Source organism: Mesoplodon bidens, assembly GCF_964165515.1.
Source record: "Mesoplodon bidens genome assembly, chromosome: 8".
Taxonomy (NCBI): Eukaryota; Metazoa; Chordata; class Mammalia; order Artiodactyla; family Ziphiidae; genus Mesoplodon; species Mesoplodon bidens.
The window spans coordinates 40,398,594-40,424,275 of NC_138165.1; the positions used below are offsets into that span (position 1 = coordinate 40,398,594).

The 25,682-nt window shown below is 37.2% G+C and overlaps 1 protein-coding gene across 3 annotated transcripts in view; it reads left to right on the plus strand.

Moving 5' to 3' along the window:
• Positions 1-1,087: 1,087 nt before the first annotated feature.
• Positions 1,088-25,682, plus strand: part of ACVR1C (activin A receptor type 1C) — a gene marked incomplete at both ends in the record, with an annotated part of 83,244 nt that continues 58,649 nt past the window's right edge. For all 3 annotated transcript variants that reach the window (XM_081242757.1, XM_081242758.1, XM_081242759.1), the window contains one exon: positions 1,088-1,160. In XM_081242757.1, the coding sequence (XP_081098883.1) occupies positions 1,088-1,160 (73 nt within the window). The remainder of the gene's footprint in view (positions 1,161-25,682) is intronic.

Below are 25,682 nucleotides of genomic sequence, written 5' to 3' on the forward strand. Positions count from 1 at the left end.
ACGCAATCCACATGGGAAGCACACTCATTTGATAAGCCCCAGGGATTTAAACAATACTCAAAGTGTCTAATGCAGTACTTTCAATCATTCTTCACCTCCCCTTAAAGCTTGTGTATGATTCCAACCCGCCCCTCAGTTTTTCAACTGCTGAAATTGTACTTGCTAAGTATTTTGCATAAGACTGGTCCTCTACTTCCTTCTAAACCTGGATTACACATTGCAGACGACCACATCACCTGGTGCAGGTAGTCCAGCTTCGGTCGCCATTCATAGAGGGGTGGGGGTCACTTGAAGGCATCAGATTAGAGATGAAGTTTGTTAAGCCAAAACTATAGGTAGCCTAGGCAGCACCTGGTTATTTCCAGGGCTGGACAGAGAGGGCGCCCTTCCACAGACGCGCGCACAGCCAGGACTTGGCGGAGTGAGGAGCCAGGAGGAATACCCAGGATGTTTCAGAGCTCAGTCTAGTTAGAAAACCTTTAGGGCACTGGACAACAAATGAGTGTCGAGACCTGGACGCGTGGATCTTCTGTAGGAGACTATAGAGCGGAGCAACAGGAAGCAACTGCTGCAGGGTTTAAGTCTTCCTGAAGTCTCAGTAGGGCTTTCCCTCCTGTCCCGACGCCCTTCTCAGCGTATCCAGTCTTGGGGACTCCGCGCCACCCCACCTGCTTTCTTTGCCTCCCCCCTGCGCCCCCCCCCCAGCCCCCACCTCTCTGCGATCTCACTGCTTCTCCTGCGGGCCGCCCTTGCCCGCCAGCCGGGCAGCGGCAGGCCCCGTGCGGCTGCTGGAGGGCCCAGGGGGCGGAGGCGCGGCAGGGGCGGGCTCTGTCGCCCCCCCGCCCCCCGCCAGCCGGGCTGCCCGGGGCCAGTGGCTGGAGCGCCGCGCACCGCCAGCCGCGGGGGCGGGGAATGGGGGAGGCAGGGGAGGGGGGCGCCCGCGCTGATTAGAGCCAACCGCACACTTCAAAAGGGTGTCGGGCAGTGCTTCCCTCCTGCGCCCCGGGAACTTCAAAGCGGCCCGCGCTGCCCCGGCCGTCGCGCTCGGCTCCGGGGCCTCGCAGCCCGGGCGCGGCGCCTGGTGGCCATGACCCGAGCGTTCGGCGCCGCGCTTCGCCAGGCTCTCCTGCTGCTCGTCGCGGCCGCCGCGCTCTCGGCAGGTACTATAGGCACCCCTTTCTACGCGCCCGCGAGGGTGGGCGTCGGGGGCGGTCTGCGGGTGGGCAAGGGGTGGGGAAAGAAGGTGCTCCGAACGAACTGACCTTCCTCGGGGCGGAGTGCGAAGCGCCAGTTAGATTGAGGGGGCGCGGGATAGAGCGCAGCGTGGGCACCTGAAGTCGGCCAGCGGGGTAGACAGGTGTCTTGGGGATGAAGCCACCAGGAGGGGGCAAGAGCTCCAGGGACGTTGGGGTATGGGATTAGGGGTGAGGTGGGTGACACATTTGGGGGCAGATTGTAGCGGAGGAAGTAGGAGAGCGTTTGTGGGTGTGTGCAGGGCTGGGAGTTGGGTGGCACCGTGAGTTCACTCTTCAGGGGCTTGGGGGACGCTCCGTGCTGAGCTCCGGAGAGCTGAGCAAGGATGACGACGCGGTGGTGGTGGGAGAGTGGGGAGTGGTGGTGGCGATTCAGTCTTGAGTTTTAGGAGATGAGGGATACCTCAAAAGCCGCTGGTGCCAAGCTCTGTAGGCGGGAGTGGGAGCTTAAATCTGCGTGGTTTGCAAGGCACAATGCTTTCGAGGTATGATCTTTATTTACTAAGAGCTGCAGGAAAAAAATTTTCTGGCAAGAGTCCCAGCGTTTATGACAGGTCTGTACTTTGATAGGCTAAATAGAGCCCTCGGCCCAAGCTAGAAATTAAACATTTCTTCATAATGTTTACTAGAAACTGGGGCAAATGCGTATAGTGTGCTATGATGAAAAACCCTTTAACTCTAAAATTCTTTTCATTATCACATTATTCTGGGTTATGGAGAGAGACCAGGAGCAGATTCCTTGCTAACTCATTCTTTAAACATGTCAATCAGACATTTAAGACATTTGCACATAAAAAACCTGGTGTTTTTCCGTAGGGCTGTACTTTGTCTGAAGCTGATTTTGATGCATTTTTGTTTTCTCCGATGACAGTCTGTTTGACATTAATAGCTATACTCCAGGGTAGGTAGTTTTCCTCTTAGTGACATGTGCAGGAGAATGTTTTGAATAGTATGATTGCTGTCACGTGCAGATTCAGTATTTCAGATGGTCTGAGAGACTCACCAAATACAATATTCAAATGAAAATTTGATTGTTGGAAGTGATCAGTTGATACAATATTAGGATGAAAACATTTCAGTTATCTTTGAAAAGGCACAGCCTTTTAGGAAGCAGTTACCCAGAGACTTGTCAGGAAGATGATGGGATAAAGGGAAGTATTTGCATTCAGAGTTAGTAAATTCATCACTGGGAAGAAAAATGACTATGGGAAGGTCTTTATGAGAAAGGGCAGAAACTCCACTAAGTTGGAATACTCAAAGTGCTCTTGATGACTTAATAGAATTTACACACACAAAGTCTTCTGGAGATCACAGTTTTAACTGGACACCTGTGAAGTTGCCTCTGAAGGCTATCTGTACAAACCCTTTTTATTTCAGGGAGCTAATAGCTTTGTTGCAGACATTAAAAAAAATAGACTCAATTATTTTTTATCTAGCTTGAAAGGTATATTTTGTTATATGACAGAATCTTTAGAAGATTTCAGAGACCCTGGGCACAGCAACAAAGGAAACACATGCCCTGCCTGCTATGTTCTTAAAAAGGCATGGAAACTTTTGACATTGAAATGTGCAAAAAAGAAAAAAAATAGATCATCCATTCAAATTTGATTGTTTCCTTAAAAATTGAAGGCTAATAAAAATGCCTGATATGGAGATAATGTGGCAATACAGTAGAGAAGTACTTATCAAAATTGAACTTTAACAATGAACTTTTCTATGTAGAATGCAATCATTCTGAAGCCTGTTTAAGAAATTTTACTCCTCTTTGTGTCCCACAGGAAAAAAAAAGTATATTGCAATCTATATTTTTGATTCTTATTTTTTTATACAAATCTGATTATTTGATAGAGGGATTCAAGGTTATTTATTTAGTCTTTTAAGTTGTTTTTCTCATGTGTCTACCTTCATTATTTTTGACCTGGTCACTTTTTTTTTTTTTTTTTTTGCGGCACGCGGGCCTCTCACTGTTGTGGCCTCTCCCGTTGTGGAGCCCAGGCTCCGGACATGCAGGCTCAGCGGCCATGGCTCACGGGCCCAGCCGCTCCGTGGCACGTGGGATCTTCCCGGACCAGGGCACGAACCCGTGTCCCCTGCATCGGCAGGCGGACTCTCAACCACTGCGCCACCAGGGAAGCCCTTGACCTGGTCACTTTTACAAATTGCATTGTTAATCATATTTACCATGTTTTGGAGACGTACATGCCATTGTTGACATGTTATATGAGAAGTTGCTATCGACAGTGACATAGCAAAACCACATGACAGAAAACACTACTTCCCAATTTGGCTCTGTTGAGCACCAAGCCTAGGACCTTAAATATCTGAAGATACTGATGAACCAATAAACCCTTTTTGCTTTGGCTGTTCTTCCCCAGCATCTCTAGCACCTTAAGCATGTCAAGCCTTGACAGCAGAGTAGAAATCATTGCTCCTTGGTGAGAATCTCAGAGGGTAACCACTGGTCTGGTGGAAACTTAGAGAAACTATTTATTGGTCTGGACTGGCTAAAAAAATTAGGCTGCTCTGTGTTGCTCTAATTATCTAGTTTCTGGGTTCCTTGATGTTGATAAGAAAGACCCGACATGACCTCACATTTATCATGTATATTAAACAAAGAATTGCCAGAAAATGCCATGGAGTTCTCAAATTTGAAGCTGGACTTGGACATTATACAGATTTACACACTGTATATTTTCTACTAATTTCATGAAACTCCTTTGTCTTCTGGATGGAAAGGATTATTAAGAGTCCAGAAAGCTAGATGCTGTTACTGTAAAGGTGAAAAGATAACTGTTTCATTTAATAACCAGAGTGGGGTAGGGGTTTCAAGTAGTGAGTTGTTTCCCCCCCCCCCACACTTAACAGCAGTTAGCAGTTCCTACTATACATTTAAACTGTGCTGGAAGTAAAAGTGAAAGCCTTGGACTGAGTTTATAATGCAAAAGATGGCACCTTTGCCCTTCTATTTTTTGTTGTTTTTGTTTTTTTTTGTTTTTTTTGGCTGTGTTGGATCTTTGTCTCTGTGCGTGGGCTTTCTCTAGTTGCGGCGAGCGGGTGCCACTCTTCATCGCAGTGCGCGGGCCTCTCACTGTCGCGGCCTCTCTTGTTGCGGAGCACAAGCTCCAGACGCGCAGGCTCAGTAGTTGTGGCTCACAGGCCCAGTTGCTCCGTGGGATCCTCCCAGACCAGGGCTCGAACCCGTGTCCCCTGCATTGGCAGGCAGACTCCCAACCACTGTGCCACCAGGGAAGCCTGACCTTTTCCCTTCTTTAAGCATGGTCGTTTATTGGTTGATTAACACAAGTGTAGCAAGAGGCTCCCTGGTTCCAAAAAAGAGACTTCTTTGGACTAGGAGAAACTCTGTGCAGAAGTCCTTGGGAGCATATTTCTTCATTGATTGTACTGCCTGAACCTGTTTTCTAGCCTCAAATTTACAGAAGTATAAAATAGAGAGTTCCTCCGATTTTCTACAATGATGCAAAAATACAGGATTCAAGGTGTGAGAGTAAGAGAGGAGCAAAGGATGGCATCAAATTTTGACCCAAGCAATAGAAGAATAGACCATTAAGTAAGGTGAGGCTGACTGCAGGCTGAGCAGGCCTGGGGAGAGGTGGGGCATGGTGGGGGAGAGCTGGAGCTCAGTTTTGGGTATGTTGAGTGTTAAATGTCTTGTAGGTACTGGGGTGGAGATGTCATGTGAGCAATTGGTTTTATGAGTCTGGAGTTCAGGGGATAAGTCTGACCTGAAGATTAAAAAATCTAAAGCCAAGGGCATTTACAGATAATTTTATTTATTTATTTATTTTTTAATAGAATTTATTTATTTGACTGCATTGGGTCTTCATTGCTGGGCGTGGGCTTTCTCTAGTTGCAGTGAGCGGGGGCTGCTCTTTGTTGTGGTGCGCGGGCTTCTCATTGTGGTGGCTTCTCTTGTTGCAGACACGGGCTCTGGGCGTGTGGGCTTCAGTAGTTGTGGCTCACAGGCTCAGTAGTTGTAGCTCACGGGCTCTAGAGCACAGGCTCAGTAGTTGTGGTACACAGGCTTAGTTGCTCTGCGGCATGTGGGATCTTCTTGGACCAGGGATCAAACCCGTGTCCCCTGCATTGGCAGGCGGATTCTTAACCACTGCACCACCGGGGAAGTCCCTTTAGATAATTTTAAAAGACACATTAAATAGAGTCACAGATTTAGTGAATCACAGCATGCCCAGTTAAACTGAATTTTAGATAAACAACAAATAATTTTTTAGTATAAGTATGTTACAAATATGACATGGGGCATACATATATTAAAAATTAATTGCTGTTTAATTCTAGTTTAACTGGGTATTCTGTACTTTTATCTGGCAACCCGACATTAAATAAATATTGTGGTGAGATGAACTCCTTCAGATATATATGTATTCCCAGCTCTTGCATTAGAAAATACACTTATTTTCTAGTCCTCATCTCTTAAAACTTCTATTCTAGCTTTGCTGCCATCCCCATGTGTATCTCTGAATAGATCACTTCCAAGTCTTGGCACTGAATGTCCTTCTGAGTCAACAGAGGGGGATACCCAGCCTTTCCTAATGTTACATGAGTACCTTAACATAAAAGGATGTGTGAAAAAGAAACAATACTCTCTAGACTCTGTGCAAATGATTTATTGTTATGTGAAAGCAGTTGGTTTTGCCCAAAGTTATGGTCTTTTGAATGTGATTGCTGCTTTCAAGTGCATTTTTAGAGTACAGGGGGACTGGTTCCAGGACCCCCGGGATACTGAAATTTGAAACTTGAGGATGCTCAAGTCCCTTATGTAAAATGGTGTGGTATTTACATATAATCTACATACATCCTCCCATGTATTGTACTTTAAATCATCTAGATTACTTATAATACTTAATACAGTGTAAACACTATGTAAATAGTTGTAAATATAACATAAAACCTATGTAAAGAGTTACCAGTGCATGGCAAATTCAACTTTTGCTTTTTTGGAACTCTCTGGAGTTGGTTGGCTATATCTGCAGATGTGGAACCTGTGGCTACAGAGGGCCAACTGTGTTTTCCTTTTGAATAAACATTCATGTGTTTCTCTTTAAAAAACTTCTAGGCAGCAGCTGAGATCCAGTTTGTTGTATTTTTCTTGGCAGAACTTGCATCTCTTATTGTAAATAAGGAAAGGTTAGAAGAGAGGAGAACAACTAGAGTCACACAGGACCTGATAATCTGACAGTTTATGGTTCCAGAGCATCTTCCTAAAAGAATGATCTTGAGTCCTTCAGGAGAGGGACAGGGATACATAAATATCAGCCAGAGGATGTTTAGTTCCTGTTCTAGCTAAGTCTTGACCTGCTACCAGATAATTAGCATTGGCTTCATTTTGAGGTTTGCAGGGGAAAAGTGTCCTATAAGTGAACTGTAGGCATGGATCATTAAAAACTCAAACAGATATGTTCACATGAATATAAAGAGTTTGTTTTTAATAAGTAAACAATAGGATTAATTTTCAAATATAAATGGAAAATAGAACTAAATAGGAAAAAAAGGAAAAGTTCTAAGCACAGAGTGTGTATTTATCATTCCTTATCTTTTATATCTTTTTCTGGATTTTTTATTGATTGGGATTTCATGTTTAAAAATTTTCACAGCAAATAGTAAAAATCTCAAGGTTTATCTTTACATTGTTTAAGAAATTGGGATAGGACTTCCCTGGTGGCACAGTGGTTAAGAATCTGCCTGCCAATGCAAGGATCACGGATTCGAGCCCTGGTCTGGGAAGATCCCACATGCCACGGAGCAACTAAGCCCGGGCGCCACAACTACTGAACCTGTGCTCTAGAGCCCGTGAGCCACAACTACTGAGCCCATGTGCCACAACTACTGAAGCCTGAGCGCCTAGAGCCCGTGTTCTGCAACAAGAGAAGCCACCGCAATGAGAAGCCCACATACCACAACGAAAAGTAGCCCCCGCTCGCTGCAACTAGAGAAAGCCCACGTGCAGCAACAAAGACCCAACGCAGCCAAAAATAAATAAATAAATTTATATTAAAAAATTGGGATAATATTGGGATATGTTCATAAATGATATAGAAATTCCAGATAGATGCACAACTATATGAATGTACTAAAGCCATCAAATTACATACTTTGACAAATTGTATGGTATATTATCTCAATAAAGCTGTTAAAAAGTAAATGTAATAATAATAAAAAAAAGAAATTACTCTTTTGTTAAGGGACCTAGGAATACCTAAATACTGTCTTGGTTCAGCTGTGCCTCTCCTCCAGTCTAAGATGGCTTACTAAGGGGGGCATCTAGAAAAGGGAGAGAAAATAAGGCAAAGTAATTTTTTGTTGTTGTTGCCTGGTACTTTGGCCGCAAATTGCATGGCAGAACTCTAATATTCTCCCTTTTTCTAAACTTTGAACAACTAAATAGCCTAGGATAAAGAAAGGGGGTTTGTGATAAGTCAGAATCCTGGATCCTGACACTACGCTACCAACAAAAGGTCTTGCAATGCATGGATGAAGCCAGAGTGACAAAGCAGGGGACCTCTATCTCCAGTAGCTCATGGTAGTTCAACCTTCATGGCAGCTCTGACAGGAGTTCCAGGCCATAATCTCAGGGGTGACTGCTAAGTGGGGAAAGGTGGAGAGTCTGTGGAGATAGGTGGCTGGTTCTCTTCTATGAGGAAGCAGGTCCTGCCCTTCCCACGCTTGCTATGAAAAGAAGTAGGAGACAGAGTCATGACCATGAGCCCTGTGCCTTTCATGTTCTTTGAAAGCTGGATCCCTGAAGCGCGTGGGTCTCTCGGTTCCCTGGAACCTGAACAATACAGATCACTACTCCTCTCACTTAGGGATCCAGCAAAAAGTAAAAGAGAGGGAGGAGGTGAGTAGGAGTGTGAAAGAGACAAGGAAGACTTTATCTTCATAGAAGCCAATACTCCATTATTTTTCACTCTTTTGCCTTATCATGTGCTCTTGAATTCATCTGCTCTGATTGGCCAACCAGGCTAACAAGGTTCTATTCTGTCCTGATGCTTCCCTTTTTCTCCTCTAGAATAATTTCCCTTTTCTGTTGTTCTCTTCTGTTTTTTTAGAGTAGGTATGTGAAGATGCTGTTTCTTCGGAACTGTTTTAAATTAATCCCCTCAAGAATTCATGGGTGAATCATTCCTTATGACTCAAGAGCCTGGCTTATTAGTTTTTTTAAAACAATTTAAATTAGCCAGTGACTTAAGCATCCCAAATTAGATCAGTCTACTTTTTCATTAAACTTTTCACATCAAGAAAATGATTAGGTTCTCTAATTTTGAAAGTGAAACACTTATATTTTCTTCTAATCTGTTTTATCATTCTTGTCTCATGCTAAGGTAAAATGACAGAGATAGATGCTACATCTCTGTATGCTGATTAAGTTCCTTACAAATTTTTCATTCAATGCCATGGTTGAATTAATACTTTGGTCAAAAACCAGATTAGAAAAAAATCTAATCCATCAGGATCTGGACAATCATCATTTTAATGCAAAATGTTTAGTTTCATAAATGCATGCTTATCTTAGAGATGTTAACTCAGAGGGTGGTAATCCTGATTAACACAGCTTTCAGGAGCCAGATTGTTTTCAAAAAGAGCCAAAATATATTAAAGAATATTAACTCATCACATCTCATAACTTTATCTGATGACATTTTCCTGGCCTGATCCCCTAGAAATGTGTTTTTTCCTTCTTTCCATTCCCATTATTTCTCTTCAAGAGTAAAGATCTACACTGTGAACGTTTGCCTCTCTAAAATCATAGTGAGACTGGATTCTCACTCAAATTCCACTTGGAATCAAGCGTGTGTATTTCCAGGAAACAGACAATACACTCTAAATTTGAAACACTGAAAAAAGAATAATTATATGATTAGCAGAAGATTCCTTACAGAATAATAAATGCATAGTTGAATGAACCTCTCTCCCTTTTATAGCTGTTCTCTAGATACAGCTGTTCTCTAGATATATTATATTAGCTCTATTATATTAAAAGGCATTGCTTTCTTGCACATAGAAGAAAGTTGACTTTGTTAAAACAGCTGGACCTCTTTAAAAGGATTGAGAGTTACTGTGACAAATCAAGATGAGATGCTCCTTTAGAATTAGTTTTCCTGAACTCTCCTTTGGATATTGTCTTTATCATAGTTTTTCATAGTATTTCCTTATTACCTTTTTAATACCTATAGTATTTGTAATGCTGTCCCTTCTTATATTCTTGACATTGAGAATTTGAATATTCTTTCTTTCCCTTGATCAGTCTAACTGGAGGTTTATTGATTTTATTGATTTCTTTCAAATAAAAAACTTTTGGTTTTATTGATTTTCTTTGTTGTTTTTTCCTTCAATTGTTTTCTGCTCTTATCATCACTATTTCTTTTCTATACTTACTTTGAATTTAATTTATTCTTTTTTATTCTACCTTCTTAAGTTGGTACCTTAGATCAAGAGTTGACCAACTTTTTCTTAAAGGGTCAGATAGTACATATTTTAGTCTTATGGACCCTACAGTCTCTGCTGCAGCTACTTAATTCTGCCATTGTAGTATAAAAGCAGGCATAGACAATACATAAATAGGTGTTGCTGTGTTTCAATAAAATTTTACTTACAAGTGGGACAGCCAGTGGGCCATAGTTTGCTGACTCTTTCTTAAGTCATTCACTTAAGACCTTCCTTCTTTTCTGCTATAAGCATTTAAAGCTCTAAATTTCCTTCTCAGCAACTACTTCAGCTCATCCATAAATTGTGCTGTACTGTGTTTTTGTTTTCATTGATTTCAAAATATTTTCTAGTTTTTGTGCTTTTTCTGGGACCTGTGGGTTACTTAGATATCTGTTGGTTAATTTCCAAATATTTTGGGAATTTCCAGATCATTTTGTTATTGACTTCTAATTTAAATCCATTGGGGATGAAAATACATCAGCTGTATAATTTCAGTTTTTTTAATTTCATTTTTTTTTTTTTTTTTTTTTTGCGGTACGCGGGCCTCTCACTGTTGTGGCCTCTCCCGTTGCGGAGCACAGGCTCTGGACGTGCAAGCTCAGCGGCCATGGCTCACGGGCCTAGCCGCTCCGCGGCATGTGGGATCTTCCCGGACCGAGGCACGAACCCGTGTCCCCTGCATCGGCAGGTGGACTCTCAACCACTGCGCCACCAGGGAAGCCCTAAATTTCATTTTTATTTTGTTTCAGAACCTAGCATGTGTCTGACCTGGTGAATGTACCACGTGCACTTGAAAATAATATGCATTCTGTTGTTGTAGGGTGGAGTGTTCTATAAATGTTATTCAGGTCAAGTTGCTTAACATGTTATTCAAGTCATCTATATCTTTACTGATTTTCTGTCTTCTTATTTTATCAGTCACTGAGAGAGGATTGTTGACATCTTCAACTTATATTTGAATTCAGCTATTCTTTTTTTTAAAAATTTATTTATTTATTTATTTATTTATGGCTGTGTTGTATCTTCGTTTCTGTGCGAGGGTTTTCTCTAGTTGTGGCAAGCGGGGGCCACTCTTCATCGCGGTGCGCAGGCCTCTCACTATCACAGCCTCTGTTGTTGTGGAGCACAGGGTCCAGATGCGCAGGCTCAGCGGCCATGGCTCACGGGCCTAGCCACTCCGCGGCATGTGGGATCTTCCCGGACCGGGGCACGAACCCGTGTCCCCTGCATCAGCAGGCAGACTCTCAACCACTGCGCCACCAGGGAAGCCCCCTATTCTTCATTTTAGTTTTTCCAATTTTTGCTTCATGTATTTGAAAAGTTTGTTAATGGGTACATACCCATTAAGATTATTATGTCCTCTTGATGTATATTCAGCATTAGGAAACCACTTGCTTTATCCCTGGTAATATTTATTATTATGACATTTCTTTCTTTATCACTGGCAACATTCTTTGCTTTAAAGTCTACTCTGTCAAAATTAATATAGACATCCCAGCTATGCTTAGTATTTGTATATCTATCCTTTTTTTACTATTAATATAGCTATTCCAGCTATCTTGTGCTGAATGTCTGCATGTTATAAATTTCCCATCCTCATATTCTTAACTTTATGTGTACATATGTATACATGCATACGTATATATGTACATATACATATATATACATATGTATATATGTATGTGTGTGTTTGTGTATGTGTATAGATGGTTACTTGAAGAGAGAAAATGGTTAGGTATTGTTTTTCGTCCAGTCTTCCATACTTGTCTTTTAAATGTAGTGTTTAGACCATATACATTTAATGCATTTATCAATGTGGTTATGTTTAAATCTGTCATCTTATTATGTTTATATCTCTCCTTCTCTTTCTTCCTTTTTTTGCCTTCATTTAATTGACTAAATATTAGTATTCTATATTATTTCTTTTTTTAAAACTTAATTAATTAATTTATTTATGGCTGTGTTGGGTCTTCGTTTCTGTGTGAGAGCTTTCTCTAGTGTGGCAAGCGGGGGCCACTCTTCATCGCGGTGCATGAGCCTCTCACTATCGCGGCCTCTCTTGTTGCGGAGCACAGGCTCCAGACACGCAGGCACAGTAATTGTGATTCACGGGCCCAGTTGCTCTGCGGCATGTGAGATCTTCCCAGACCAGGGCTCGAACCCACGTCCCCTGCATTGGCAGGCAGACTCTCAACCACTGCGCCAGCAGGGAAGCCTCTATATTATTTCTAATACTAGTTTATAAGCTACATCTCTTTGTTTTTAGTGATTACTGCAAGATTTATAACATCCATCTTTAAATTATCATAGTTTAATCTAAGAACATTATTATCATATTCTTCCATTTCTGTCTTCTTGTCCTTTGTGCTATTAATCTCATATATTTTACTTCTAAATATTTTATAAACCTTGGGACAAGTTATTATTTTGGCTTTAAATATTTAATTATATTTATTTATTTATTTGTTTTTAGTTTTATTAACTTTTCCATTGAAGTATAGTTGATGTAATTACCTTTAAGTGAATTAAAAAATGAATATGGGGACTTCCCTCATGGTGCAGTGGTTAAGAATCTGCCTGCCAATGCAGGGGACTCAGGTTCGATCCCTGGTCCAGGAAGACCCCACATGCCATGGGGCAACTAAGCCCGTGCATCAAAACTACTGAGCCTGAGCTCTAGAGCCTGTGAGCCAAAACTACTGAGCCCTCACGCCACAACTACTGAAGCCCGTGCACCTAGAGCCTGTGCTCCGCAACAAGAGAAGCAATGAGAAGCCTGCACACCACAATGGAGAGTAGCCCCTGCTTGCCACAACTAGAGAAACGCAGCAACAAAGACCCAATGCAGCCCCCAAAAATAGAAGAAAAAAATGAACGTGGTATTTTGCATTTACCCACCTATTTATCATTTCCATTTATTGCTCTTCATTATTTTGTGTGGATCTGAATTTACAACTGGTGTCACTTTCTTTCAGCCTGAAGAACTTCTTTTAACATTTCTTGTAGCTCAGTTCTGATGACAATACATTATTTTTTTTATTTTATTGGAGTAGATAATAATGTGTTAGTTTCTTCTCTACAGCAAAGTGAATCAGTTATACATATGTATATATCCACTCTTTTTAGATTCTTTTCCCATATAGGTCATGACAGAGTATTGAGTAGAGTTCCCTGTGCTATACAGTAGGTCCTTATTAGTTATCTATTTTATATATAGTAGTGTGTATATGTCAATCCCAATCTCTCAGTTTGTCCCTCCCTCCCCTTTCCCCTCTGGTAGCTATAAGTTTGTTTTCTACGTCTGTGACTCAACTTCTGTTTTGTAGATAAGTTCATTTGTACCATTTTTTTTAGAATACACATATAAGTGATATCATATGATATTTGTCTTTCTCTGTCTGACTTACTTCACTTAGTGTGGCAATCTCTAGATCCATCCATGTTGCTGCAAAATTATTTTGTTCCTTTTTATGACTGAGTAATATTCCATTGTATATGTGTACCACATCTTATTTATCCATTTCTAATCTACTTTGGTTTTCTGGAAAAGCTTTTATTTTCATTTTTCTCAAAATTTTATTATTAAGCTTTTCATACACCGGAATTGAAAGAATTTTATAGTTACTACTGATACATTCACCAACTAGATTATACTTGCTTTGTCCATATACATCCATTTATCTCTGTATTCATTAATACATTTTATTTTTGATGCATTTTTAAATAAATTACAAATAGCAGTACACTATTCTCTAAGTACTTCAGCATGCATGTTATTACACAAATTCAATATTTGCAAACACTTGCAAACACAACACTATTCTCTTTTGATGAAACATTTACATATAATGACATTCACAAGTCTTATGTGTGCATTCTTGGTGTTGCAAAATGCAGTCACTTAATCTTCAAGATGTTAATGTTAAACATCACCACAACGAGTTTACTCACGTCCTTACCCAGTCATTTCTCAATGCCATACTCCCAAAGGCATCTGCTGTTCTTATTTTTTTCACCGTAGATTAGTTTTGGCTGCTGAGTGTGTTGCTTTGTAAATGCCAATTAGGTAAAGTTTGTTGATAGTGTTGTTCACATCATCACATTTTTACTGAGAGGGGAGTGTTAAAAATCTCCTGCTGTACTTGTGGATTTGTCTCTCTCTCCCTTTAGTTCTTTCGGTTTTTATTTCATGTGTTTTGAAACTCTTATTAGACACATACACATTTAGAGTTGTCTGTCTACCTGATGCAATGACTATTTAATTATTATAAAATCTCTCTCTTCATCTCAGTAATACTCCTTGTCTTGAGTCTATTCTCTCTGATATTATTATAACCATGCTTCATATTTGCATGTATATTTTCCCCATCCTTTTACTTACAACCCATCTGTATCTTTATATTTGAAGCACACCCTTTGTATATAATGTTCAGTTGGTTCTTGATTTTTATCCTTTAACGATATGACAATATTTACATTTAATTTGATGCAGATATTGCATCAAATTAAATGGCTAGCCCATTAACATTTAGTGTAATTATTGATATGGATTTAAGCCTACCATCTTGCTATTTGTCTCTCTATTGTTCCTCTGTTTCTTCTATTTTGCCTTCTTTTTGTTTGATCATTTTTGGGGCATATTCCATTTATTTCCTTTATGGATTTAGTTACACTCTGTTTTAATTATTGTTATTTTTACTGTATCTAGAGTAACCTAAAATTAATAATAATAAATTAGGTTACTCTAGACCTAACTGTATTCTTTCTTAACTTAATGTTTATTTTGAGTCAATACTGTACTATTTCATACTTCACTCTTTATACCTGACACTTCATTCTTCCTACTTTACTCCCCTCTTTATCCCATGACATCTCCTACTTTAATGTAAAGACCATATAATAATATGATTACATTTACCAATAGTATGATTATATTTGACATCAACCAAAAATTATTAGAAACACAAATAATCAAGGAAAAAACCTTACTGTCCAGAGACAGGACACTCAATAGAACCTGGTTTAGATATGCTGCAGATATTGGAACTATCATACAGGGAATTAAAAATAACTGTGATTAAAAGCTGTGTGGAAAAGGTGAAAAATATGCATGAACATCATTTGCACTCTGAGTGCCATCCCAAGTAAAAGAAAATTGGCAGAGTGAGGCACCTTTATTGATAAAGGCTTGTTTTTTCAAAGAATTAAAGCTTAAATGACAGAGCTTGGTTTATGAGTCCTAAATGGAAAAGGCTTCCCAAACAGGTGTTGAATTCCTCCCTATTCACAACTTGCTCAGCTTAATAGTGCTTCTTGTGCTCCCTGAAGTGCCTGAAAGTTTTTATTTTTAATTTAGTCTTTTTGCTTTGAAACAGGCTTCATTTACTGTGTGCTTTTGGCATTATTTATTTTTTTCAATTTTATTTTCTAAAATACTGTTCTAGATTCTACTCTACCCTGGAGCCCATTTTTATGTTTTAAAACTGATTAGGTGGTTTATTTCTTTTGTTTGCTTCTGTTTCCTGATTTTATGTTTAGTAGAAATAAAGCACCATGTTAGGGTATGCCTGATGAGAAAAAAAATATGCATGAACAGACGTGGCATTTTAGTAGAAAGATAGAGTGTAAGAAAATGTCAAATGGAAATGCTAGATATGAAACATGAGAGGAAGAATGTTCTTGATATGCTTATCAGTAGACTTAACACAGCCAAAGAAAGAATCATGAACTTGAAGATGGAACAATAGAAATTACCTTATAATTATGTAATTTTACTATTATAAAGTCACTACACAAAAGTGGAAGGTGTCAGGAGGTAAAGAGAGAAGAATGAAAAGAACAAAAACAGGGCATCCAAGAGGTGTAATACAATATCAAGTGGCATAACATATGTGTAAATGGAATCAGGTGGAAAAGAGAATGGGATAGAAGAAATATTTGAAGAGATTGATGAATAATTTTCCAAATATAATGAAAGATATCAAATCATCAGTCACAGAGACTCAAAGAAACCCAAGCAGGATAAATATCTCTCCTTCCAAACCCCACACTATTAGACATATCATATACAAATTGATCAGATTCAAAGATAGAGAGTAAATCTTGAAGGAAGCCCAAATAAAATAGACCTATAACATACAAAGGAACAAAGTTAAGAATTAAAGCAGATGTCTCATCAGAAGCTATGCAAATCAGAAAACAATAAAGTGACAACTTTAAAGTACAGTATAAAACTGTCAACTCAGTATTCCATACCACATAAAGTTATCCTATTAAATGAAGGAGAAACAGACATTTTCAGACAAATAAAAACTGAGAATTTATTACCACAAGACCTGCACTACAAGAAATGTTAAAGCAACTTTTTCAGACAGAATGAATACAACATCAGAGAATTGTATCCACAGAGAGAAGTCAAGATCTCTGGAAATGGCTAAAATGAAGATAAATATAAAATAAAATTTTCCTTAACTTTAATCACTCTAAAAGATGATTGACCCTCTGAAACAAAAATAGTAGCAATTCTCTGTGAGTTTATAGCATATGTATGGATAAAATGTATGACAGCTTCAGCACAAAGGATGGGAAGGAGGAAATGGGAATATACAATTGTTAAGTTTCTTATATGTGAAGGGTTATATAGTATTATTTGAAGTTATACTATAATTAATTAGAGATGTATATTTTACAATCAAGGGCAATGCCTAAAATAGTAAAGTGTAAATTAAAATATTAAGGTATAAATAAGAAACCAATAATGTACATAAAATAAAATAAAAAATTTAAAATCGCAAAACATGATGACAAAATGGCAAAGGCACCAAACACAGATGGAACAAATAGAAAGAAACTAGCAAGATGGTAGATTTTAATTCAACCATATCAATAATTATTTAATTACATTAAATGTAAGTGGTTTAAATACAGTAATTAAAAAGATGAGACTATCAAATTGAAAAAACAAACAAGAACTAACTATATGCTGGCTCTAAAAAACTCACTTTCAATATGAGAAATGCACTTTAACTATAAAGACACAAATAGGTTAAATGTAAAAGAATGAGAAAAGTACCATGCAAACAATAATCATAAGAAAACTGGAGTGACTATCTTAATAACAAAATTGACTTCAGAAAATGGAATGTTGAAAGGGATGTTCCATAATGATAAAGGAGATAACTAACCAAGAAGATATGATAATCTTAAATGCGCATGCACCTAAATACAGATCTTCAAAATTCATGTAACAACAATTGATAGAACTGAAAGGAAAAAATCAAATCCGTAATTAAAATTTGAGTCTTCAATGCTCCCCTCTCATAATTGATAAAATAAGCAGACCAAAAATTAGTAAGAATATATAAGATCTGAAAAATACTTTTAACCAACTTGACTTAATTGACATTTGTGTAACATTCCTATCAACAACAGAATATACATCATTTTAAAGTGCACATAGAATGTTAATACACATAGATCTTATTGTGGGTCATAGAACAAACCTAATAAATTTAAAAGACTTAAAATATACAGGGTATTTTCTTTGAACATAATGGAAGTAAACTAGAAATCAACAACAGGAGCCTATCTGGAAAATCCCCAAATATTTGGAAATTAAGCAATAAACTCCTGAATACTCATGGATCAAAGTAGAAGTCAAAAGAAAAATTAGATAATATTTTAAATGGAAGGAAATGAAAACACACATATCAAAAACTGTGGGCTATACCCAAAGCAGTGATTAGAGTGAAATTTATAAGAACAGCAAATAAAGCAAACAGAAGGAAGGAAATAAAGGTAAGAAGAGAAGCCAAGGAAGTTGAAAATATAAAAAACATTAAAGAAAATCAAGGAAACCAAAAACTTTTTTTGTTTTTAAAGATCAATAAAATTGGAGCTTCCCTGGTGGCGCAGTGGTTGGGAGTCCGCCTGCCGATGCAGGGGACACGGGTTCGTACCCCGGTCTGGGAAGATCCCACATGCCACGGAGTGGCTGGGCCCATGAGCCATGGCTGCTGAGACTGTGCGTCCGGAGCCTATGCTCCGCAACGGAAGAAGCCACAACAGTGAGAGGCCCGCGTACCGCAAAAAAAAAAAAAAAAAAAGATCAATAAAATTGGTTTACCTCTGTCTAGATTTACCAAGGAAAAGGGCAATACACAAATTACCAATGTCAGAAGTGAAAGACGACATCACTATAGACCCTACATACATAAAAATAAGGGGATATTTTAAACATTTTTATGCCCACAATTAGGATATTTAGATAAATGAACACATTTCTTTTTTTTAATTAATTTTTTTATTGGAGTATAGTTGATTTATAATGTTGTGTTAATTAGTTATACATATGTATATATCCATTCTTTTTTAGATTCTTTTCCCATATAGGTCATTACAGAGTATTGAGTAGAGCTCCCTGTGCTGTATACTAGGTTTTTATTAGTTATCTATTTTATATGTACTAGTCTGTATATTCCAATTCCAATCTCCCAATTTATCCCTTCCCCCTTTTCCCCCTTGGTAACCATAAGTTTGTTTTCTACATCCATGACTCAATTTCTGCTTTGGAAATAGGTTCATTTGTACCATCCACATATAAGTGATATCATATGATATTTGTCTTTCTCTGTCTGACTGACTTCACTCAGTATGACAGACTCTAGGCCCATCCACCTCACTACGAATGGCATTATTTCATTCTTTTTTATGGCTGAGTAATATTCCATTGTATATATATGTACCACATCTTCTTTATCCATTCCTCCATCAATGGACATTTAGGTTGCTTCCATGTCCTGGCTATTGTAAATAGTGCTGCAATGAACACTGGGGTGCACATATCCCTTTGAATTATGGTTTTCTCTGGTTATATGCCCAGGAGTGAGATTTCTGGATCATATGGATCCAGCTGGATCATATGATAATATCTCTATTTTTATCGATAGTGTTTTTAAGGAATCTCCATACTGTTCACAGTGGCTGTACCAACTTGCATTCCCACCAACAGTGTAGGAGGGTTATGAACAATTTCTTAAAAAGTACAAACTACCAACGTTACTCAAGAAGTAACTGAATAGTCAGAGGGATTTATTTCATAGCTCAAAGCTTGAAAACTTCTATCAAAGAAGTATCCAGTCCCAGATGGCTTAACTGGTGAATTCTATAAAACATTTTAAGAAGAATAATGTCTATTTCCACAAATTCTTTCAGAATATGGAAGTAGAGTGAACACTTTTCAGCTCGTTTTATAAGACCAGTATTACACTGAGACCAAAACTAGGTAAAGACATCTCAATGAAAAAAACCTACAGACCAGTATCTCTCATAGAGATGCAAAAACTTAAACAAAATATGAAATTGAATCCAACAATATAATAACAGGGTAATACATCATGATCAGGTGGGGTTTTACCTGGGTATACAAGGCTTTCAACATTCAGAAATCTGATATTACAAAACAGTAGCCCAAAGAAAAAAAAATATGACAATATCAATAGATGCACAAAACCCAGATGACAACACTCACGTCTATAATAAAAACTCTCACCAAACTAAGAATAGAAAGTGAACTTCCTTAACATGAGAAAGAGCTTTTTCAGAAAACTTACAGCTAACATTGTACTTATCTGTGAAAGACTGGATGCGTCTCACTAAGTGTGGGAACAAGGCAAGGATGTCTGTTCTTACTACTTCTAATAAATACCAAATGTAAAGTCCTAGCCAATGCATTAAGATAAGAAAACTGTATAAAAGTCATATGGATTAGACAGGAATAAACAAAAATTTCTTTATTCACAGATGATTTGATTTTATATGTAGAAAATACCAAAGAATCTCCAAAAAATTATTAGGACCAATAAGTTCTTGTTCAAGTTCAAGGTTGCATGATACACAGTTAGTATAAAAAATCAATTGTCTTTTTATATAGTAACAACAAAAAACTAGAAATTGGAAAAAAGGAACCATTTACAGTAGCATCTAAAAATCCATGTAATATTTAGATATCAGTCTAACAAAATATGTGGAAAATCTGTATTTTGGAAACTGTAAAACATAGTTGAAAGATTCAAAGACCTAAATAAATGGAATGATATACTATATTCACAGAATTGAAGGCTCAATGTTGTTAATAAGTCAGCTATCTACAAATAAGTCTATAGATTCAGTGTAATCACAGTCAACATCCCAATCAAAATTCCAGCAGGGATTTTTGCAGAATTCACGAAACTTTAAAAAAGAAATTACTATATATGGAAAGGCAAATGAGCTAAAAGAACCAATCAGTTTTGAAAGAGAAGAACAAAGTTGGAATCTCACAATGCCTGATTCAAGGCTTATAAATCTACAATAATTAAGACAGTGCATTACTGGCAAAAGGAAAGAGGAATATTGATTAATGGAATAGAATAAAGAAATGAGAAATAGATCCACACATGATCAATTGATTTTTTACAAAAGTATAAAGGCAATTCAATAGAGAAAGGACAATCTTTTCAACAAATAATGCTGGAAAAATAGGCAGAAAAAGAGAAAAAAGAACCTCAAAACATGACCGACATGGTTATAATTGTTAAGTCAGAATGGGTAATAAATGTAAAAATAACATCTAAAACTATAAAAACTTCTAATAGAAAACATAGAAGAAAATCTTGTGACCTTGGGTTAGGCAACATTTTTTAGATGAGACCACCAAAAACATGGTCCATAAAAGAAAATATTGATAAATTGGACTTTATCAAAATTTAAAACTTTTATTCCTTGAAAGGTGCTGCTAAGAGAATGAAAAGACAAGCTGAAAGCCGGGAGATAATATTTGCAAGACACATATTTGATAAGCACTTGAATCAGAATATATGAAGAATTCTCAGGACTCAATAACAAGGAAACAAAGAACCCAATAAGAAGTGGGCAAAAGACCTGAACAGGTATAAGGAAGATATCTGAATGGAAATAAGCACACCAAAATATGAGGAAACACTTATTAAAACCACGATATGCCGCCGCACACCTGTTCCAGTGGTGAAAAAACCAAAATAAAACAAAACAACAAACAAAAAACAAGATGAAAATACCAAGTGCTGTCAGGAAGGCTAAATACCTAGAATACTCTAGAACATTACTGGTGGGAATATAAATGGTACAACCACTTTGAAAAACACTGGTAACTTTCTATAAAGTTAAACATACACTTTCTGTAAAGTGTAGTAATCCCACTCCTAGATATTTAGAGAAGAGAAACGAAACATTTCATGTAAAAATCTGTATATTAATGTTTATTACAGACTTGTTCCTAATCAGCAGAAACTTGGGAAGTATGTCCTTTAACTAGTGAATGGATCAACAAACTCTGGAGCATTCATTCAATGAACTTTAAAAATTTTTTTTTAATTTTTATTGGAGTATAGTTGATTTACAATGTTGTGTTAGTTTCTGCTGTACAGCAAAGTGAATCAGTTATACATACAGTTTTAGATCCTTTTCCCACATAGGTCATTATAGAGTATCGAGTAGTGTTCCCTGTGCTATATAAGAGGTCCTTATTAGTTATCTATTTTATATATAGTAGTGTGTATATGTCAATCCCAATCTCCTAATTTATCCCTCCCACCCTCTTTCCCCCCAGTAACCATAAGTTTGTTTTCTACATCTGTGACTCAATTTCTGTTTTGTAAATAAGTTCATTTGTATCATATTTTTTTGATTCTGCATATAAGTGATATCATATGATATTTATCTTTCTCTCTCTAACTTACTTCACTTAGTATGATAATCTCTAGTTCCATCCTCATTCAATGAACTTTTGTTGTATGCAACAACATGAATGAATCTCAAATGCCTTCAGGCAAATTGCAGAAGCCAGAATCAAAAGGCAACATTCATTTGACATTCTAGAGAAGGCAAATGTATAACAGAAAACATCATTGTTTGCTATGGGCTGGGGTAGCAGGAGGAGTTGTCTAACAAGCTTTATAGGAAATTTGGGGGGAAATTTGAACTGCAGTTGTCAAAACTCATAAAACTGTATACTAAAAAGGATGAATGTTACCATATATACATTACACCTCAATAAACTGGACCCTACTTCCCAAATTGGAATTCATGTGTATGAACTAGGAAGTCTTATATAAATCAGGAAGTCAGCAGGTAGTTGTTCAAATTGGTTAATCAAGAACAGCACTCTATTTTTAGAGTTAATGCCCTAAGACAGTATCCTAAAAACAAGAACAAAAATAGTTAAAAATGGGTGCCTCTGGGAAGTGAGACTGGACAGATCCTTTTCATTTTAATTCTTCCTATACTACTTTTTTTTTATCATGTGCATTTATAACATTGATTAAACAAACAAAAAATTAAAAATTACAAGTAATTGATTTACTTTTGTTATATAACTTCCATGTAAGTAAGGGATGTCTGGACATATTAAAATGTTTTTTGTGTGTATCATCTTCAGTCTGTAAAATGGCATAAGGTAGACAGAAATGAAATCAAATTAGGGTACATAAGGCTGTGTTTCATTCATTAGCAGTGATTTCTTCTCTTAGCAAAGGAAATTGCAACTGAGGGTTGTTATCCATACACAGATAAAGCCTTTTGTAAATGTGGCATTGCTCACCTGATTTTTTAGGTGAAAGCATTTGGTTCAACTTGAAAGGTCATTTATCACCTACAAGAGAGCACTTATGGGCTGCTTTGGCTCTTTTTGTTGGTTTACTATAGCATTAAGCTTGCTTATGGAGAATTTTGCTTACATCTGCAGTCTATACACAGGCCCATTAATGCATTAACAAACCTTATTTTGCTGAGTCAGGTTAGAGGTACCCCTTGTTTAATACAGTGTCATGCACATAGTGGGCAGTCAGCATTTTCTTGATTGTCTTCTACACAGTCAGAGAAAGTCACCATGCCGGTTTTGACCCTCTTCTAAGACAAATTAAAAGATGAGACGAAATGTTATAGAAAGATCATCAGGCTACGCTAGTTTGTTGGTTTATGTCTTCGAGATCAGGTAAGATTCCAGTGTAGAGTGGGAGTCATTATGTGATATTCATATATCTGAATTTTCAGGGATAGCCCTGCTTTCAAATATGCTAGCCTATTTTCAGAGCACAAACTACAATTTTTGGACTTGAAAATAGAGTTGCTGTAAGCAATGGGGTAACATGGCAGCACACATGTGGGTGAATACCAGACTCTGCCATCAGTGTTATTTTAAAGGCATAGGCAGAAGAGCTGACTGAAGATATCACTATGATATCCTCAGGCACTCCCTATGAACTAAATATTTTAACAGAGCAAAAAGTGATTTTAACAAAACTTTTTTGTTAGTTTCTGATTATAGCATTAATATGCGTTCATTATAGGAAATTAGGGAAAAGTGTTGAAAAATGTAAAAATCATCTTTAGTTTGATACCTCAGAGATAACCACTATTACTATTTTATTTCCTCCTAATCTTTATTTCTATGTAAATTAAGATCATATCCTAGATGTTTTATAACTCTACTTTTCATTTACTATCTATAGTGAGCTACTCTAATTAAATATTATTAAAAACAGAGTATTATGCTGTCATATGGATTATCAAAATTTATTTAAACATTTTGATTTGGGGATATTTAGGTTATTTCCATTTTTCACTTTTGTGAATAATAATTCCACAATGGAAATTTTAAATAAAATTTTGTTTTTTTGATTATTTCATATAAAGGAAGTGGAAATACAACTGCAAAGATCATAAACATTTGAGACAGATATGTCAGATTGTACTCCCAAAAGTTTGTACCAAATGATACTCCATCAACTGTGTGTAAATTGATCCCGTCTTGTCATTTCTGGTTGTTGTAATTTACAAAATAACTTTAAATAAAAATTATGTCTTTATATTAATTTCCTGTTTTGATTATTAATGAGATTAAAGCTTTTCATGTTTATTGACAGCTTTTCTTTCTCTGTTCATCTTCTTTGTTCATTTTTCTATTGACATATTTGTCATTTTCAAATTTATTTGTCAAACTCAAGAAATCATTGATTGATATGTGGGAAAAAAATTAGTGTAGCAACCAATATGAGAGTTAACATTCTAGATACTTCTACTCTTTGATCATGCTCAGATGTCAAAGTTTTGGGGTTTTCTTAAGACAAAAAAAAGTCTATTTCGAGTTACAGCTGCTGATTTTATCACCTTAGTGCTGCAGTTTCACTACCAAAGAAAAAAATTAATCAAAGCCAGAAAGAGTTGTCAGAAACACTCACAGTTATATTCAAGGAGTATGGTTTGGGCTTTGAATGTTGAGCTCTGAACAGCTTATAACTTCTAACAACAGCAGAAACTTAATTTTTAGGTTTTTTGTTTTAACATCTGTGTGTCAAATGTTTTATATAAAATATCTCTTAATCACAAAAACCTTGTGAGATTGGAATTATTACCCCTGCTTCCCCAGTGTGTAGTCACATTTAGAGAGGTGAAGAAACTTCCCGGGCCATGCAGCTGGTCTAGCAGTGGCTCAGGATTTCAGCTACAGATGTGGAGTCTTCTGAAGCACAGGATGCTTTCCCTACACCTTGCTGAATTCCCACAATGTTAAACTTAAATGAACAGAGCTAGAAAGATAAGGGTTGTTTTTATTATTTTGCTATAGTTTTTTGTTTTGTACTGTTTTATACTGGCTTATCACGACAGTAGCAGCAAAACTCAGCACGACCTGCCTTAGACTTTCCTTTTCTTTTGGCTTAATATGAATTCTTTGAGGCTTCTGAGGTCCTCTAATTTCTTATATTTCTTCACTTTTATGTCTTGAAATATACTTGCGTAGCTGAAAAAAGCAAGCAGTTATTTTGTTTAATAATACTTTGATAAACAAAAGGAAAACATAATTCCAGGGAAAGCCATGTAACCTATCTTCTATAGCAGCTATGATAATCCCTAGAGGTCTGAGAATTACATATATTTTTAAAATTATGAATTTAAAAATGTCATCTCCCACTCATCCGCTCCCACTCCTACCCATCTTCTTTGAATAGAAGAAGGTAATGCTGCCCATTTCATGCTTGTACAATATAAGTTCTTCACAGTATCCAAGCTAAGCCTTTGAGTTTTGGGGTCAGTGTTGGAAAGAGGCCCAGTGGGATCAGCCTTAGAGAAAACTTTCCTTTTAAATCACTTGCCCTCCTCTTCCCCTTTCAACTCTTCACTTGCCACTCTATTTTTAGTTAGAGCAGCTTCTTACTTTGTAGTTTCCTTTTATTTCTAGATTGAGAATTATCTATTCCTTACTATATCTGATCATAGAAATGAAGAACTGTGGATTGTGATAAAAATTTTTGACAAGTGAGCCCTTAAGAACGCTGAAGACTTTAATTTTTCAATTTCATTTGCCACTTTCATTCTAAACTTGCAACCATTTTGTCTCTTTTTCTATCTGCATATTCTTTTAGTCCTGTTGTTTGACTATTAATTATTAGTTACGTTTTTCTTTATTGATTATTTTAATTGCCTCCTTTAAATAAGTCAGAACTTCCTTAGCTTTTAAAAGTTTATCTTTGTATCAACTTTCTGTATTTTATTCCATTTTTTATAAATAGATGAAATATTTCACATGTACATATTCTCCTTTCATCACCAAATTCTCTGTGATCCTCTCCCACTTGATTTCTATCTTCTCTACTTCACAGAGAGTGAAAAGACAACACTAGCTTTCTATGACTCAGTGGACTTCCAAAGTATGAACTCTGATTATACACTTCAATCTTCAGCAGAACGATGCAATAATCCCCTGAACAGGTTTCTTCGAGAACTAAGATTCTAGGACAATGACTTCTTTGTTCACTGGGTATGCAATCACTCACATTGCTCTATCTCATACTGTATGGTGGCCATCTATGCATTCACCTCTTGGAGTCATAGATCTTTAGAATTGGGAAGGACATTAGAGGTCATCTAATTGAATTCTTTCTTGGATGG